Raw genomic sequence first — 19,365 nt, 5'->3', positions numbered from 1 at the left:
GTCAGGACATTTAGGGCATACCCTGCGGCTGTTGGAATGCCCCTTTAAAGGGTCTTTGTAGAGTCTGCTTTAATCCCCAGGTAGTTCCTCAGGGCAGACGGGGAAGATTGCTTGGCCATTTTTTGCAGGTAGATAGAGGGGGGTCGGTGCAGGGTTGGTGCTGCAGAATTTCAGAGATGCTATAGGCTCAGGTGGATTACTTACAAAGGGGATGTGTAAAAGCTGACCGTCCCTTTAAGAGGGGCCTCTTTACCGTCCCACAGGGGTGTCCTCGCTCTCGCTGATGAACACGACGCGCGTTTTGAGCGCCATCATTTATTACATGAGCCCCGACGATGGATGGGAGCGGTTACTTAGTGTTCAGCACACAGTATGATTTTCCTGTATGATTACATCTTCCTAATGACAACCCCCATCGTCCTCCCGGGAGTTGTAAGAGAAAATTAAAATCCAGCGGTTACCGGAGCCGCCTCGGATTCATCCCCCGCTAACGACGTTATCAGCAGCTGTCATCGTCTCGCTGCACATATGCTGCAGATCGGGGACTCGGCTGCGCTTTGCTTGTCACACGGCGGGATTGCACTTATCTTTCCGCAGCGATGGCGCGTGCGTCAGGATTACTGATGATAACACCTGCTCTGCCCTCACCCGCGCCGCTGATTTACGGCTAGTTAACGCCGCTTCTCACATTAGATCGCACATCGTCTTTGGTTGAGTTGATTACATATTCCGTACACGCCGAGCGCGCGCTCCGGGACCCAGCACTCGCTTGCGTCGGACCATCTGTTACCAGCATTTAAATTATTCACAAATCTGAACATGACACAAAGTAACAAACACAAAAGTTTCTACTCGTCGTGTATTTCTAGAGCTTCGTGCAGAAAGTCTTCCGGCCGCGGCTAGAATAGAGTTCACCATAAAGGTGGATGTGCGATTGCTCCTCTAACCTCTGGGGGCAGTACTGAGCAGGGTCATCTATCACCCCCATCATCTTCTCATAGATTAACACTGTTTGGACTGTTGGGTGTGATCTTTTTGTGTATTCGGACAGTCGGAGTGATCCGATTTCGCCTTCCTCCGGCCTTACTACTCGTGGTCAGGCAGCATAGCCGCGTTGTGTTCCAGGCCGGTCAGACATTGAGTGCCGATGGCCACCTACTGAATCTCTGATACAAGGGACCAAAAACTCAGCTGCGCTATTAATCACACGTGCAGCAGAGCTGAGCTGGTAGAATGCAGCAGAGCCCTGGGTGTGATCTCATTGTGAATCGTGCTTCAGCCTTTGTCCAGGGGCAGCCGCTCGACCATCTGTGTCAGTCCACACTGCACTTTAGCATTCTGTTCAAGAACCAGAAATGATCAGTCCAGGTGACACAGCTGGTGCTGCAGTGCATCGGATTATAGGGACCACACGGAAAAAGTGAAATGCACCTAGAGGCGTCCTCATCGATGGTACCAGCCAGCGCCCTTGTACCCTGGCACACAATGCCGCCTCCGGTGGACTCCGCCAGTCTGGCAGAGTCTGCTGGAAACCTGATCACCGCACCATATGAATTACGGATGCTGGCGTGCAGTGTACGTGCCGCCGCCTGGCACATGCAGCTGGCGGATGCTTCATCGCCATTATCGGCACAGTGGGCGCTGCGGTCTGGACGGCGGCACTTTGTGTGGACGCTGCGCTGGTATTTAGGATTTTATTGCTTTTTTCTTTCCTGGTGAAGCACAAAGTGCACGGCTCTCCTCGTGCAGGCGGCGCAATAAACGGAGAGCGGGCAGGGCGGTGGCGAAATATGGTAAAGCCGCTCAGCAAGTTCTGCTGGTCATTGTACAAACCCTGTACTCCAGTCACATCCAGAGCTGCAGTCAGCATTCTGCTGCCCTGACTGGCTCAGTTCTCATGCACAGGAGATATTTGTCTGTTCTCAACTTCTGGTGAATTTTTTTATTTAGAAAGGGTTTTAATTAACGGGCGTGGCATATAATGGGCATGATATATAACGGGCGTGGCATATAACGGGCGTGGCATATAATGGGCATGATATATAACGGGCGTGGCAACGTACCAGATGAGCGCTGGGCGCAGGTTGAGGCTTCGTCTGCTTGATCGGTAAGGCGAGGTACGGACGAGCGCCTCTTCTGTGCTCAGAATATGAGGCTCTGCACGACAAGTATGTGCCCCCCTGTAATAATGCACAAAGTATCAGCCAGTCCATATCCATATCTGATTGGAGGGTCCGACGCCCGGGACCCCCGCTGATCAGTACACGGCGCATCGTCTTGCAGTGTAATTACAAGTCCCGTTCAACGCAGCGCAATCTGGAGGAAGCGGCGACTCTACAAACAGCTGGCGGCGGGGGTCCGCGGAGTGAGGCAGTATCACACAGGATAGGATTAGATACACAGCTCAGCAGACAGTATCACACAGGATAGGATTAGATACACAGCTCAGCAGGCAGTATCACACAGGATAGGATTAGATACACAGCTCAGCAGACAGTATCACACAGGATAGGATTAGATACACAGCTCAGCAGACTGTATCACACAGGACAGGATTAGATACACAGCTCAGCAGACAGTATCACACAGGATAGGATTAGATACACAGCTCAGCAGACAGTATCACACAGGATAGGATTAGATACACAGCTCAGCAGACTGTATCACACAGGATAGGATTAGATACACAGCTCAGCAGACAGTATCACACAGGATAGGATTAGATACACAGCTCAGCAGGCTGTATCACACAGGAGAGGATTAGATACACAGCTCAGCAGACAGTATCACACAGGATAGGATTAGATACACAGCTCAGCAGACAGTATCACACAGGATAGGATTAGATACACAGCTCAGCAGACTGTATCACACAGGAGAGGATTAGATACACAGCTCAGCAGACAGTATCACACAGGATAGAATTAGATACACAGCTCAGCAGACAGTATCACACAGGATAGGATTAGATACACAGCTCAGCAGACAGTATCACACAGGATAGGATTAGATACACAGCTCAGCAGACAGTATCACACAGGATAGGATTAGATACACAGCTCAGCAGACAGTATCACACAGGATAGGATTAGATACACAGCTCAGCAGTCAGTATCACACAGGACAGGATTAGATACACAGCTCAGCAGACAGTATCACACAGGATAGGATTAGATACACAGCTCAGCAGCAGTATCACACAGGATAGGATTAGATACACAGCTCAGCAGTCAGTATCACACAGGACAGAATTAGATACACAGCTCAGCAGTCAGTATCACACAGGATAGGATTAGATACACAGCTCAGCAGTCAGTATCACACAGGATAGGATTAGATACACAGCTCAGCAGACAGTATCACACAGGATAGGATTAGATACGCAGCTCAGCAGACTGTATCACACAGGATAGGATTAGATACACAGCTCAGCAGACAGTATCACACAGGATAGGATTAGATACACAGCTCAGCAGTCAGTATCACACAGGATAGGATTAGATACACAGCTCAGCAGACAGTATCACACAGGACAGGATTAGATACACAGCTCAGCAGACAGTATCACACAGGACAGGATTAGATACACAGCTCAGCAGACTGTATCACACAGGACAGGATTAGATACACAGCTCAGCAGACAGTATCACACAGGACAGGATTAGATACATAGCACAGCTGACAATAACATATGATAAGCAGGACCGGATGAGATAGATGACGGTATCACACAGCAGAGGCTTAGATACAGGGGCTCTTTATGACACTGGAGCTGGTTTAGTTCAGTCTTCTCATTATTAGATTGTCAGCTCTTGCGGTGATGTATCTGCGCTCTGCCCACCCGCCCTGCTACCCGTGAACATGGCAGCCGTCCCAGCGCCCAGATGGTTCCCGGCTTGTTCTGGAAAAGGAGCCCATTAGCCTGGAGGCCGGCGGCTGCTGGACAGCTTGTAAACTGCTGACTGCTCCGCGCAGGGACCAGGAGAGGACACGAGTCCCTCTGCATCTCCTGTATATACCCCCCCCCCTCCAAGGGATTTCACCATTTTAGCAATGGACATTGCAAGAATACTTGGAGACATTGAGGTTACAGGGTGTGCATATTTTTGCAACCATTGTTCTTCCATTGCTCCAATACAAATTATTTCTACTGCCATTATGTGTATCCATGGTAACAGACTACAAACCCAGCGCAGCCAGGAGTATAACTCCGCCAAATCTAGTGACTCCTCCCTCCAAGACGATAGAAGAAAGTTGCAGAGCAGCACATACTGATCCGGAATGCACCCGCCCCGATAGGACCACAGCAGTCCCAGGAACAGTAGTAGATGGCAGCAGCATGTCCGGTGTGACTATCTATTAGGAACCAAGCGTGCGCACAGAGATACAACGTTTCGGCGGATACAGATACAAGAAAGTGGGCCATCGTCTATACAGCAGTGGCCGCTCCTGTGACCTAGTAAAGCCAATCAGCTGAGGGCTCAACCAACACGTGGAACAGTTAAAATGGCCTGAGCGCCAATCAGCCCGTCTATAGTGTCTGCCTGATATCCCATTGCCTCGGCCGTGCTAGCATCCCAAGTCGGCGTCTCAACAAACCTATTGCGCACGTCAGTGCCGCCGCATCTAATTCCGTAGCTACACCACATACCGCCAATTAACACCACATGCGTGGCGCGTCATCGGCACACGTGGCTGTCACATGACCAGGGAAAGGTCCTAGATCCACCTTAACATGTCCTCCCCAAGATACACAAGCGATGGTTGACCCCCCGGGCAGACCCATTGTGTCGGGCAGGGGGTCTGTCTTCAGCAATAGTGCCATATTTTTGGATAGACTGCTCCGGGTCCACGCAACCTCAGCTCCCTCCTAGGTCAGAGACACGGGACACTTTCTAACGACATTGAGATCACTCTAGCCGCCCCGTCTCTGTACACGTCCATTGTGCATGATTATGGATTGAGTGTCGTCGATGTGGCCCTGGCCGGCGCGGGACTCGCTCTTGATGCGGCCGTTTTGTCCTCGACCTCCTAGAGTTGGTCCTCAAGAGGAATTATTTTCTCTTTTGGCAACACCTTTTACCAACAGTCACGCAGGGTGGCCATGGGGTCCAATGTGGCACCGACATATGCCAATATCTTCATGGCGGAGCTCGAGGACAAGCTGGTATACGCATCACAATATCGGTGGGTCCTGTGCTGGTGGCGCTACATCGATGACATTTTTACGATTTGGCTCGATGGACTCCTTGAATGAGTTCCACCAACATCTCAACAATGTGGTACCGGGCTTCATTTCACTGTGCCGGCCTCTTCGGAGGAGTTACAGTTTCTTGATCGCAGGGTAGACCTGGAGGCAGGTGAGATAAAAAGGGATTTGTACAAGAAGCCCACAGATAGGAGCAATCTTTTAGGATATGACAGCAATCGTCCACGCCGCTGCTTGACTCCTAACCGTGGAGCCAGATGCTGGTGCGAGACGAGTGGTATCTGATGACGAGATGTGTAATAGATATCCAGGCAGGTTGCTCCACAGGTCGCGGACCTGGGTCTCCTTGGTTGACAGAGTGTCCACCTTTCAGGCCTCCCCTAGGAAAATGAATGCAGGACGCATCCCGTTTGTATCCACGTATGGCAATCACAGTGCTGACATCGGGAGTGGCACATCTTACATAGGGGCCTACCTACAGTAAGTGAATGTGACAACCCGCCATTGATGGCATACAAACGGGGCACTCATTTGCTCTACAAGCTTATTAAGACCGACATGGGTGATGTCAGCAGAGGGGCCAGACCTGTCTGAAGCCCAGAAAGACAGGGAATTTCCCGTGTTTGGGTTGCTGTAATTGTGGGAACACCTTTGTTCACCCATTCAGTGGCAAGAAATTCCACATTGCAGAATATTACACGTGGCGGTCTAGGCCTGTCATCTTCATGCAGTTTGATCTACGTGGGAGAAACGACCATGGAGATTAGGGAGCGCATCGACAAACGCACAAGAACTAGAAGGAATAAACGAGACAAGCCGGTGGCCAAACATGTCATTGAGTGTGGACACTGTCGGCCAACTGAGAGTCCGGGTCCTCGACAGGTTCCCAAGAGAGGAGCGGACAGGGAGCGTATGTAGAGAAAGAAAGAGTTACAATGGATCTTCACATCACAACCCCAGGGACTCCACATTGGATAAACCGTGCAGAGGGGGAGGAGAGTTCCAGATATTCAGTATATTATGTTTTTACAGGGTACTTTAAGGTATACTTTTACACCTTTTTTGCACTTAAATCACCTGTCCCCTTCGGGATACAGTTTTATACGTCCACATATATATATACCGATACTCCTTGTTCCATCCATTGCCTCTCCTTTTATCTTTAAGCCGATGTCTATTTGATTATCTTCAGATATATCCCCGTAACCTCTGTCTGAAGTCCAGCAGATCATTTCTCTAACCTCCTATAATACGTGATAATATAGCGAGACGACATTGAGTCCCCATCTACGTATCAGTGGTTGGAGGTGATACATATATGTAGGATTTATATGCTTTCTGTATGTTCAGGTGGATCCAGGACCTTTCGCTGGTCATGTGACTTGATATGCGAGCGTTAATTGGCTGTATGTGGTGTAGCTACGGAATTGGATGCGGCTGCACTGACGTGCGCAATAGGTTTGTTGAGACGCCGACTTGGGATGCTAGCACGGCCGAGGCAATGGGATATCGGGCAGACACTATAGACGGGCTGATTGGCGCTCAGGCCATTATAACTGTTCCACGTGTTGGTTGAGCCCTCAGCTGATTGGCTTTACTAGGTCACAGGAGCGGCCACTGCTGTATAGACGTTGTATCTCTGTGCGCGCACGCTTGGTTCCCAATAGATAGTCACACCGGACATGCTGCTGCCATCTACTATCCTCCCTCCAAGACGTCATCACAAACCTAACATGACCTGATGTCAGGCAGCCCACGAGGAGCTACACCAGCAGAATAGTGAGTGCAGCTCTGGGGTATAATACAGGATGTAACTGAGGATCAGTACAGGATAAGTAATATATGTACACAGTGACTGCACCAGCAGAATAGTGAGTGCAGCTCTGGAGTATAATACAGGATGTAACTCAGGATCAGTACAGGATAAGTAATGTATGTACACAGTGACTGCACCAGCAGAATAGTGAGTGCAGCTCTGGGGTATAATACAGGATGTAACTCAGGATCAGTACAGGATAAGTAATGTATGTACACAGTGACTGCACCAGCAGAATAGTGAGTGCAGCTCCGGAGTATAATACAGGATGTAACTCAGGATCAGTACAGGATAAGTAATGTATGTACACAGTGACTGCACCAGCAGAATAGTGAGTACAGCTCTGGAGTATAATACAGGATGTAACTCAGGATCAGTACAGGATCAGTAATGTATGTACACAGTGACTGCACCAGCAGAATAGTGAGTGCAGCTCTGGAGTATAATACAGGATGTAACTCAGGAACAGTACAGGATAAGTAATGTATGTACACAGTGACTGCACCAGCAGAATAGTGAGTGCAGCTCTGGAGTATAATACAGGATGTAACTCAGGATCAGTACAGGATAAGTAATGTATGTACACAGTGACTGCACCAGCAGAACAGTGAGTGCAGCTCTGGAGTATAATACAGGATGTAACTCCGGATCAGAACAGGATAAGTAATGTATGTACACAGTGACTGCACCAGCAGAATAGTGAGTGCAGCTCTGGAGTATAATACAGGATGTAACTCAGGATCAGTACAGGATAAGTAATGTATGTACACAGTGACTGCACCAGCAGAATAGTGAGTGCAGCTCTGGAGTATAATACAGGATGTAACTCAGGATCAGTACAGGATAAGTAATGTATGTACACAGTGACTGCACCAGCAGAATAGTGAGTGCAGCTCTGGAGTATAATACAGGATGTAACTCAGGATCAGTACAGGATAAGTAATGTATGTACACAGTGACTGCACCAGCAGAATAGTGAGTGCAGCTCTGGAGTATAATACAGGATGTAACTCAGGATCAGTACAGGATAAGTAATGTATGTACACAGTGACTGCACCAGCAGAATAGTGAGTGCAGCTCTGGAGGATGTAACTCAGGATAAAGGATTTTAAAGGGGTTGTCTCATCTTGCTGTTACTATGGCGAGATGAGACTTGGTCCCGACCACCAGTCGGCTGGGAAACAGTGGAGCGTGCAGATGTTTGCTGTTTCAGTAACTCCCTATTTCTAGAGATGTTCTCCTTTAAGTCTCCCCCAGTTTCTCCATTCACTGCAGCCAGTCACCGGAGCGTCATATAGATCCTCATGTTCTGCAGAAACTCAATTATTTGCTCTGTACCCTGTAATAAGCGGCTCTGGACACAATGGCGTGCGCCAAGCTGTGAGCCGCCCCCTCGCCAGTGCCGGGGTAGAGTATAAATAATTGACGTAGCAGATGGTAATGAAGGTGTAATTTGTTTCCTTGCATTGTGATGTGGATCTGGCGGCGCGGGTGACGGCATTGAATAGGATTTTCATCTCTGCCAGAGATCAATATTGTCATTACGTTCTCAGATAAGTCGCGTCTGTTGCGTCGGGGCGACCGCTCACGTGCGCGATTTGTTATTTGAATGCTTTGCCAGTCAATCTGCGCAGCGAGGATCCTGCGGAGACTTCTCCTGACGATCCGTGCGTCCGTGTAGGTCATGTTGTCGAGGTCTGGGTCCCGTGTGCGATCACACGCGTGTGCGATCTCGTTTTATTAGCTTTTTTCCATTCCATTTATCTTTCAGTTTTCGCTTCAATATTTATAGATGTGGAAACGATCAACCAGTAGGTTAGCGGCCACTGATGGCTTCTGTCACCACTCAGGACACCCTGCCGCTCAGCACTTCATCAATCCTCAAAGTTAAATGCCAACTAACGGCACTGGGTGTTCAAGGGCAAAACCACTTCTCCCCGGAAGCGGCCATCATCCCCGTGGGCGGCAGCAGCAGCTTGCGTCACCTAGCAGACCAATACCAACAATGATTACACGCTTAGAAAGCAGCAATAGATGGAAAGGAATGTGTATCGCTGGAAACCATCAGCAAGTAGCTACTGGTGGACATTGTGGCCGCACTGCAGCTCGGCTCCTGGCCGCCGGCATCCTCAGAATCTGCACATGATTTCCATAGGAGGAGCGATGGATGCTCTGGCGCAATAGATTATGGCAGTTTGCTTCTGGCGGGGGCACGCAGTGTGACGGTCTCTGTGTATTTCCTAGGTCTGGCAGTGCGGGGGCAGCGTCGAGGTTCTCCCCTGTTCTAGAATCGCCCACATCGAGAGGGCCCACAAGCCGTACACGGAGGACCTCACCGCCCACGTCCGGAGGAACGCCCTGCGGGTGGCTGAGGTCTGGATGGATGAGTTTAAGAGTCATGTGTACATGGCCTGGAACATACCGCAAGAGGTAAGTGCCCCCCAGCAAATGGGCTGCCGACCCCCTGATCAGAAACACACCGCACCACCCAGGACAGGAGGGTGCCCCCCATCACCAAACAAAGGGTCTACACCATCACCACCACCACCCTGGACAGGAGGGCCCCCCATCACCACTACCACCCATGACAGGAGGGTCCCCCCCACTTAACCCCAGCACAGGGGTCCCACCCATCCCCCACATTACCACCAGCTGTACTCACTGTTCTGCTGGTGCAGTCACTGTGTACATACATTACTTATCCTGTACTGATCCTGAGTTACATCCTGTATTATACTCCAGAGCTGTACTCACTGTTCTGCTGGTGCAGTCACTGTGTACATACATTACCACCCCGGATAGCAGGGTCCCACCACCACAGGAGGGTATCGCCCCACCCACCCACTACCACCCAGGACAGGAGGGTCCCCCCATCACTACCACCTCCCAGGAGAGAAGGGTCCTTCCCTCATCACCAAAGGAGAGTCTCCCCCTCCCCCATCACAGGAGGGTCTTCCCCATCGCCACCCAGGACAGGAGGGTCCCCCCCCTTTACCACTAACACTCAGGACAGGAGGGTCCCCCCACCACCAAAGGGGGGTCTCCCCCATCACCACCACCCAGGACAGGAGGGTTCCCCCCCCCCCCCTTCACCGCCAACACCCAGGACAGGAGGGTCTCCCCCATCACCACCACCCAGGACAGGATGGTCGTCCCCCCCCTTCACCACCAACACCCTGGACAGGAGTGTCCCCCCCCCCATCTCCACCCCCATAGCGAGGAAAAGAAACTATTGAATTGAAGGCGCTGACTCCACGGTGCACTGCAGGACCGCCAAGCTGAGTATACGCTTTCACAGTGGGACCCCATGGGTGACTGTAGTGGGATACGCTGGGCACCTCAAATGGAGGCAGAAAACGTAACGTGGATGAGGGATAATTCTTGTGGGACTTGGGGGGTAAAAACCTAACATTTTCTTAGAAGTCTCAGACTGCTGAGTGATTCATGCTGGTAACAGTGTATCACCTATGACGTTCCGGTTGTCACGGCGCCGCTCGCATCCAATCACCTCTCCTCGCTGATGATTATGGCAGCCGCAGGGCCTGGCGCTCACTCCTCCGCTTTCTCTCCCCGCAGGACCCCGGCATCGACATCGGTGACATTTCTGAGAGGAAAGCCCTGAGGAAGCGGCTGCAGTGTAAGACCTTCCGCTGGTATCTCGTCACAGTGTATCCGGAAATGAGAACCTACTCTGACAACATCGCCTACGGCGTGGTGAGTGGCGGCCGACTCCGCACATCCTCTACTGAGAGCGGCAGCACAAAAACAAGTAGCGCCCTCCACATTACAAGATTGGAGTATTTTCTGGTGGATTTAAAGGCCCAGGGTTCCATTTTTATTATAATGCCAAAAAATTTAAAGGGCCGGTACCCAGTCACCAGTGTATGATATAATTTAATTTCTTGTACCTCCTGTTTCCATTCCTCACAATTTTCAAGATCTCTGCTGACTCACGGTGAATGGCAACTTTCTTCTTTACATCCAAGGACTGAAAGTCTATCCAGACTGAATACTTCACAGCTGATGGTTTGTTACAGTTGTATCCAGCACTGCTGCTGATTATATCTTTGGAGCATTGTTTAGATTGGGTACAATTGTAACAAACACTCAGGTGTGAATAGTTTTACATCCCCCAATTCACTGACAGCAAGCAGAGATCTTGAAAATGGCGAGGAATTGAAACACAGTCTATTGGAAAGCATTTTTTATATGGTGATTTATTTATATTTAAATGGGAAACCCCCTGGGGAAACCATCATCAAGGACAAGTGATGATCCCATCGACCTACCCAGTAACGCGTATCTACAGTACGACTCCACAGTCAGAGAAAGCCCCAATAATGCTCTCTCACGTAGACATGTCAGAAAATGGTGCGATTCCCCTTTAAGGATCAGTCACATGACCTCAGTATTGCGGAAATGTAAGGTTACTGTATCTTTTTGGTCACATGATTGAACGCAGCGCCTTCAGGTGGAGAACTCGAAATGCGCTGCTTAGAGCCAGATCCTCAGTTCACAAGCAGGTGGTTTGTAATCTGTGTCCGGCTGGAGGACGGCTTTAATCCTCTGTGCTGCGTTCATGGCCCAGACAGGAACCAGAATTAACGGGGAAATGCCAGAAGACAAATGTACTCCGTGGGCGATTTACTTCTTGCAGCTACAACAGAGCCTCTCGGGGGTCCCCCGGCTTTACGGACCCTGAAGGCAAAGAAATCCGAGTTTAGCTGGGGGATAAACATTTGCCCCCCCACCCCAGCTTCTTCTGTCTCGCATTACTGCTTGTGTGTTAGTCTTTACTCTCGTTCTGGCATTCTATTCTCTAGAAAGCTCACTTTCTAGATCTTGCCAATCAAGAACATTGCCAGCTTCCCATTATATTTAGATTGAATCCTGTTGAGACCAAGATTTCCTTTACATTCATGAAAGTTGTTGTTTTGCAATAACTGAAGAGCCACAGGTTGTCAGTGTATGCTGGGAGTTGTAGTTTGCAATAACTGAAGAGCCACAAGTTGTCAGTGTATGCTGGGAGTTGTAGTTTGCAATAACTGAAGAGCCACAGGTTGGCAGTGTATGCTGGGAGTTGTAGTTTGCAACACATGGAGAGCCACAGGTTGTCAGTGTATGCTGGGAGTTGTAGTTTGCAACACATGGAGAGCCACAGGTTGTCAGTGCATGTTAGGAGTTGTAGCTTTGTAACAGGGTGAAAGGTGGATTAGTCGGGCAGCGGAGTTGAGGATAGATTGGAGGGGTGCGAGAGTGCTAGATGGAAGACCACAGAGGAGGATGTTGCAGTAGTCTAGGCAGGAGATGATGAGGGTGATACAAGCATTTTCGCAGATTCAAAGTTAAGGAAAGGGCGGATGCGGGAGATGTTTTTGAGTTGGAGGCGGCGGGTGGTGGAAAGGGCTTGGATGTGCAGTCGGAAGGAGAGGGCAGAATCCAAGGTCACTCCAAGGCAGCGGACTTGGTTGACCGGGGAGAGTGCGCAGCCGTTGATTGTGATAGAAAGGCGTGTTGGGGGGGGGGGGGGGGCTAGATGGGGGAAAGATGATGAATTCGGTTTTATCCATGTTAAGTTTTAGAAAGTGAAAGGAGAAGAAGGAGGATATAGAGGATGGACATTGTGGGGTTCTGGATAATAAGGTGGTAATGTCTGGACCAGAGAGGTAGATCTGTGTGTCGTCAGCATAAGGCCTCATGCACGCGACCATTCCGTTTTTAGCGATCCGCAAAACACGGAAGCCGCTCATGTGCCTTCTGCAATGCGGAACGGAACAGGTGGCCCATAGAAAATGCCTATTCTTGTCCACAAAACGGAGAAAAATAGGACATGTTATATTTTTTGGCGGGGCTGCCCCCATCTTTTGCAGCCCCATTGAAGTTAATGGGTCCGCATCCAAGCCGCAAAAACTGCGGCTCGGATGCGGACCAGAACAATGGTCGTGTGCATGAGGCCTAAAAGTGATACTGAATACCATGTGAGTCTATGAGCTGTCCCAGGCCGAGGGTGTAGATAGAGAAGAGCAGGGATCCTAGGACAGCCTTGAGGGACACCAACAGAGAGGGATGAGACACGGAGGCAGTGTGAGAGGCTAAAAGGAGGACAGAGTAATGTAGAAGGCAGAGGACAGGTCAAGGAAGACAGAGCCTTGAGGGACACCAACACAGAGGGATGAGACAAGGCGGTGGTGTGAGAAGCTAAATGTCCCTTCTGTGATGTATGAGGTGATCCAGGAGAGGGCCAGGTCTGTGATGCCAAGAGATGAGAGTTTGCCTTTGACAGCGTCGACCACTCCCTTCTCTTACAGAGGACAGGTCCAGGAGGAGGACCGAGTAATGTAGAAGGCAGAGGACAAGTCAAGGAGGACAGTAATGTAGAAGGCAGAGGACAAGTCAAGGAGGAGGACAGAGTAATGTAGAAGACAAAGGACAGGTCGAGGAGGACAGAGTAATGTAGAAGGTAGAGGACAAGTCAAGGAGGACAGGGTAATGTAGAAGGCAGAGGACAAGTCAAGGAGGAGGAGGACAGTGACATGTAGAAGGCAGAGGACAGGTCAAGGAGGAGGACAGAGTAATGTAGAAGGCAGAGGACAAGTCAAGGAGGATGGTAATGTAGAAGGCAGAGGACAGGTCAAGGAGGAGGACAGAGTAATGTAGAAGGCAGAGGACAAGTCAAGGAGGAGGACAGAGTAATGTAGAAGACAGAGGACAAGTCAAGGAGGACAGGGTAATGTAGAAGGCAGAGGACAGGTCAAGGAGGACAGGTCAAGGATGAGTACAGAGTAATGTAGAAGACAAAGGACAGGTCGAGGAGGACAGAGTAATGTAGAAGGCAGAGGACAAGTCAAGGAGGAGGACAGAGTAATGTAGAAGACAGAGGACAAGTCAAGGAGGACAGGGTAATGTAGAAGGCAGAGGACAGGTCAAGGAGGACAGGTCAAGGATGAGTACAGAGTAATGTAGAAGACAAAGGACAGGTCGAGGAGGACAGAGTAATGTAGAAGGTAGAGGACAAGTCAAGGAGGAGGACAGAGTAATGTAGAAGGCAGAGGACAAGTCAAGGAGGAGGACAGAGTAATGTAGAAGGCAGAGGACAGGTCAAGGAGGAGGACAGAGTAATGTAGAAGACAGAGGCAGGTCGAGGAGGAGGAGGACAGAGTAATGTAGAAGGTAGAGGACAAGTCAAGGAGGACAGAGTAATGTAGAAGGCAGAGGACAGGTCAAGAAGGAGGACAGAGTAATGTAGAAGACAAAGGACAGGTCGAGGAGGACAGAGTAATGTAGAAGACAGGACAGGTCGAGGAGGAGGAGGAGGAGGACAGAGTAATGTAGAAGGTAGAGGACAAGTCAAGGAGGACAGAGTAATGTAGAAGGCAGAGGACAGGTCAAGAAGGAGGACAGAGTAATGTAGAAGACAGAGGACAAGTCAAGGAGGACAGGATAATGTAGAAGGCAGAGGACAGGTCAAGGAGGACAGGTCAAGGATGAGTACAGAGTAATGTAGAAGACAAAGGACAGGTCGAGGAGGACAGAGTAATGTAGAAGATAAAGGACAGGTCAAGAAGGAGGATAGCGTAGTGTTTGGCTTTGGCCATTAGCAGGTCGTTGGTGACTTTGGTAAGGGCAGTTTCCGTTAAGTGGTGGGGTCGGAAGCTGGATTAAGAGGGAGCAGGAGGAGAGGTGAGAGGACAGTTCAGAGTGGACATGTTGTTCATAGCTTTGAGGCAAATAGGAGAAGTGATATGGGGCGATAACTGGACAAAGAAGACGGGTCAAGTGAAGGCTTTTTGAGGATGGGTGTAATGGCAGCATGTTTAATACCAGAGGAGAAGACACCAGAGGCTAGGGATAGGTTGAAGAGATTAGGGCTGGGATAAACACTGTGGTGAGGTTAGGGATGGGGTGGGATGGGATCGGGTCAAGTGCACAGGTGGTGAGATGTGATCTGGAGAGTAGAGTGGAGAGTTCTTCTTCTGTAATGGTGGAGAAGACCGAGCAGTTGGTAGAGGGTCTGTAGGGACCGTGCGCTGAAGCTTTCTCTGATGTGGACTAGCTTTTGTTTGAAGTATGTGGCTAAGTCCTTAGCTGAGAGGAGAGGGTGGGGGCGCTGGGGGACGGAGAAGGGAGGTAAGTGTTAAATAGCGGTTTATGGTTGTGGGCCAGGGAAGATGTGAGAGACGTGGAGTCGCCTGTTTTGCAGCAGCGAGTGAGGACTTGAAGTTGAGGAGGGCTTTCTTGTATGCGGTGAAGAGCTCCTTAGGGATTTCTTCCATCGCCGCTCTGCAGCCCTGATTGTTTGGCCGCCAGCCCCTCCCCCACACTTACCCCATAGTCTCTGCTCGTCACTCGCTGTGCGCACCGTTACAGCACAAGGTCACCGTGTCATTCCGGAGCGGGCGGGCCGCGATCATGTATCACATTAAAGTCACGACGAGTTTGTTAATCGGATGGGACAATAAATATCTTCTCTTTGCTCGGAGGAGCAGATCCAATTTCTCACTCCACTTTGTCTTTGATTAATATGTCATTTTATCCCAATGTGAGAGACGGCGGAGGCGGCGGCGGTGGCCCCTGGCATCCGCCTCCTACGTGACCCTGGTGCTGATTGTGCGCCCCGGGACCGTTAGATTGGATGCATATTGTGCAGAACACAACATTTTTGGCACATTCTTTTTCTTATGGACCCCAATGGATGGAAATGTAATGGCCACAAGACGTAATTTAACCCCTTCCCGCACCAGAATGTGTATTTGCCCACCCTGGTGATGATGCAAGCCCCTGACCCCATATCATGCAGAGCGTTATCCCTGGGATCAGGTAGGTGGGACCTTTGGCGAGTGCCACGCGTCTGGACGGTCCGTTTGAGGCTGGGTGCACACACTGCAGGGTATTTTTTGCTTTGTTTGCTTTTGAAATGAAGGAAAAAAAAGAAAATAATTTTACTGCAAATTGCTGCGCTCACGTAATGCAGTAGTTGTCTGCACATGGCCAATAACGGGATCAGAGAACCGCCGTAAAAACGTGAGCGGCTGCAAATGCAGTTTCTCGGCATGTGAACTCCGCCTGGGAGACCCGTGCGATTTAATGTATCTGCTGTAAAGTTTAAGTGCTCGCACCCCAGAGGGCGACGATGGCCCAGACCGGGTGCTGCTCCCACAGCTGAATGTTTGTCACAGTGTAGACTGTCGCTTTTACAGGCACTGATACATTGTGACAAGCCGGTCAGCTGTAGGCAGTGCAAGGTCTGAATTATGGAGAGATTCGGGCAGCGCGGTCAGGGGCGGTTTTTATAGCCTCAGGTTTACAGCGACCACATTTCCCCCTCAGATCTTTCACGTTTTATAATTTTTGGTTTTCAGCTGCAGAACTCCCTGAAGACAGAGCTGTGCCTTGACCAGGGGCCGGACACGGACAACATCCCCATCATGTACATCTGCCACGGACTCACTCCACAGGTTCGTTAGTTATGAATGTCTGACCTCAGATGTAATGCTTCTGGATGCCCTGCGGGGGCAGTGTTTCCCCTCTCCTGTTTGCTTACATTATGGGGTGTGCATGCGCTCTGGGAGACATGAGCCGGGCCCTTTCTTGGGCCCTTTGCAGCTACCTATACAGCCTTGGCAAAACATAAGATGCTGAAACTAAGGTGACTTCAACTACAGCCCAGCAGAAAACCAGCCACAGAGGGTCTCTGACTACACACGTATCCCTTTAAGAATAGTTACCGCCTGCCTCCACTCGTACCGCCAGAAGTTATTATGAATCTAAAAATAAAGACTTCCTCCTTTCCTTTCCTCCCTCCCTCCGGCTCCCAGACCCCCGGCTCGTCACAGTCGTTACGTAGAATGAGTTCTCCCAAACATGGAGGGGAAAAGTCTTACAGGGGAAGCGTTACAAATCGGCAGAGAATCATTGTTTTATGCAGAGCTGTATCGGCCCCAGGATAGGTGAACGGTAGATCTCTGGGGGGCGTGGGACCCGCCACCGATCACCAGAACGGAGGACACGTCCCTTGTCCCCCCGTCCCGACTAGAAGGCGCTGGCACTCTGACGCTCCATTCAAAGTCTATGGCACTGACCGAAACAGGAGACCCCCTTCTCTTCCGATCCATGGCGGTCCCCGTGGTCTCTGTGGATGGCAGAAATACAGACGTGAAAAACGTGGCGCCAAGTCATATCCGCATTGTGATTTCTTTTAGTCTGCTGCAGGTGACACTATGTGGCCGTGCGGTAACACCACGTGCTCCGCCATCTTTGTTTGCGCACTTATCTAGCAGTAACACTCACCTCTACGCGATCGATACGCTCGCTAAAGGGCCCCCGATGCGCACAAGAACCTTACTAAATAAGCCTTTGAGAGCGCTGCTAGAAAAGACGTCGCTCTAATTGGGTCACACGGCGGAGACGAGCGGCCATTCGTCTTCAGGATCAGCTGGGGACGATGCTGCTGTAAGCAAATCCCTGACAGACATCACAGGGGATGTGCAGAAGAGCCATCCCAGCATCTGTGGCCCCTTTAAGCGCCTCCAACAGTGATGGAGCGCCGTAATCAGCCGCCGGTTCTTGCTCACATCTCGGCTTGGTGCAGTTTTAATAATAACAATAACCAAACTTGTGGCGCGATCATTAATATCCGTGATGCCGAGCCGCTGCCGAACGAGCCCTGAGAATGAAAGGTTCAGGAATTGTATTCCATCGGTTACAGGGTTGACGGGATCTCATGGCGAGGACGTCAGGAGCGCGATTACATCCGCTGCCCAATACATTTGTATAATGCAGTTACTGGGCGTCACTGGCGAGCGGAAAACCGGAGAATCCGGAAATAAGGCGGTCAAGAAAGTTCCAAGAAACAGAAGGAAAACCTGCTCATTATGACCCCCTCCCCCAACTACTGTAATAATTGTAACAAACCTTCTGCAGCATTCTAGTAGACATTGTTTCCATTTCTCTACATTCTCTGCTTGCTGTCAGTGAATAGGAAGCACTTGCTTACATCTCGTTCTCTCCCACCCGCAGAACGTTTACTACACGAACTCCCAGCAGCTTCATGTTGGAGTCTTGAGCCCAACAATTGATGACGATGACAACCGCTGCCTGGTGGACGTGAACAGTCGGCCGCGGCTGATCGAATGCAACTACGCCAAAGCGAAGAGGATGAAGCTTTACTGGCAATTTAATCAGGTAATCGCTCATCGTATGTTACTGTATGTACACAACGTGGCCAGCCAGGGGCCACATACCACGTCTAATGTAATGTGTGCGCGCCCAGGAACAGTGCTAGGGTCTAGTGTAGGATGAATAGAAACCTAGCAGATTGTGTCACACATATCTCTGAGTTACATCCTGCATTATACTCCAGAGCTGCACTCACTATTCTGCTGGTGCAGTCACTGTGTACATACATTACTTATCCTGTACTGATCCTGAGTTACATCCTGTATTATACTCCAGAGCTGCACTCACTATTCTGCTGGTGCAGTCACTGTGTACATACATTACTGATCCTGTACTGATCCTGAGTTACATCCTGTATTATACTCCAGAGCTGCACTCACTATTCTGCTGGTGCAGTCACTGTGTACATACATTACTTATCCTGTACTGATCCTGAGTTACATCCTGTATTATACTCCAGAGCTGCACTCACTATTCTGCTGGTGCAGTCACTGTGTACATACATTACTTATCCTGTATTATACTCCAGAGCTGCACTCACTATTCTGCTGGGGAAGTCACTGTGTACATACATTACTTATCCTGTACTGATCCTGAGTTACATCCTGTATTATACCCCAGAGCTGCACTCACTATTCTGCTGGGGCAGTCACTGTGTACATACATTACTTATCCTGTACTGATCCTGAGTTACATCCTGTATTATCCTCCAGAGCTGCACTCACTATTCTGCTGGTGCAGTCACTGTGAACATACATTACTTATCCTGTACTGATCCTGAGTAGGGTAAGTATTGAAATGTATGTACACAGTGACTGCCCCAGCAGAATAGTGAGTGCAGCTCTGGGGTATAATACAGGAAGTAACTGGGGATCAGTACAGGATAAGTAATGTATGTACACAGTGACTGCCCCAGCAGAATAGTGAGTGCAGCTCTGGAGTATAATACAGGATGTAACTCAGGATCAGTACAGGATAAGTAATGTATGTACACAGTGACTGCCCCAGCAGAATAGTGAGTACAGCTCTGGAGTATAATACAGGATGTAACTTAATGATTTTCCTATTTCATGACGTAAAGTCATAGTTTTATTAAAGACACGGAGGCGAGTATTGCTTTCTCCTTCTTTACTTCCACCAATAGCAGCAAAGGAAAAATTAACAT

At 49.8% G+C, this 19,365-nt stretch overlaps 1 protein-coding gene across 1 annotated transcript in view; it reads left to right on the top strand.

Moving 5' to 3' along the window:
* GALNT18 (polypeptide N-acetylgalactosaminyltransferase 18) overlaps nt 1-19,365 on the top strand; it is a 219,022-nt gene that overhangs the window by 175,117 nt on the left and 24,540 nt on the right. Inside the window, exons 7-10 of the mRNA XM_044269679.1 lie at nt 9,270-9,455; nt 10,602-10,739; nt 16,385-16,480; nt 18,042-18,206. Coding sequence (XP_044125614.1) covers nt 9,270-9,455; nt 10,602-10,739; nt 16,385-16,480; nt 18,042-18,206 — 585 coding nt within the window. The remainder of the gene's footprint in view (nt 1-9,269; nt 9,456-10,601; nt 10,740-16,384; nt 16,481-18,041; nt 18,207-19,365) is intronic.

The sequence above is a fragment of the Bufo gargarizans genome, chromosome 10 (genome assembly GCF_014858855.1).
Source record: "Bufo gargarizans isolate SCDJY-AF-19 chromosome 10, ASM1485885v1, whole genome shotgun sequence".
NCBI lineage: Eukaryota > Metazoa > Chordata > Amphibia > Anura > Bufonidae > Bufo > Bufo gargarizans.
This window is presented reverse-complemented; position numbering and strand designations above follow the sequence as displayed.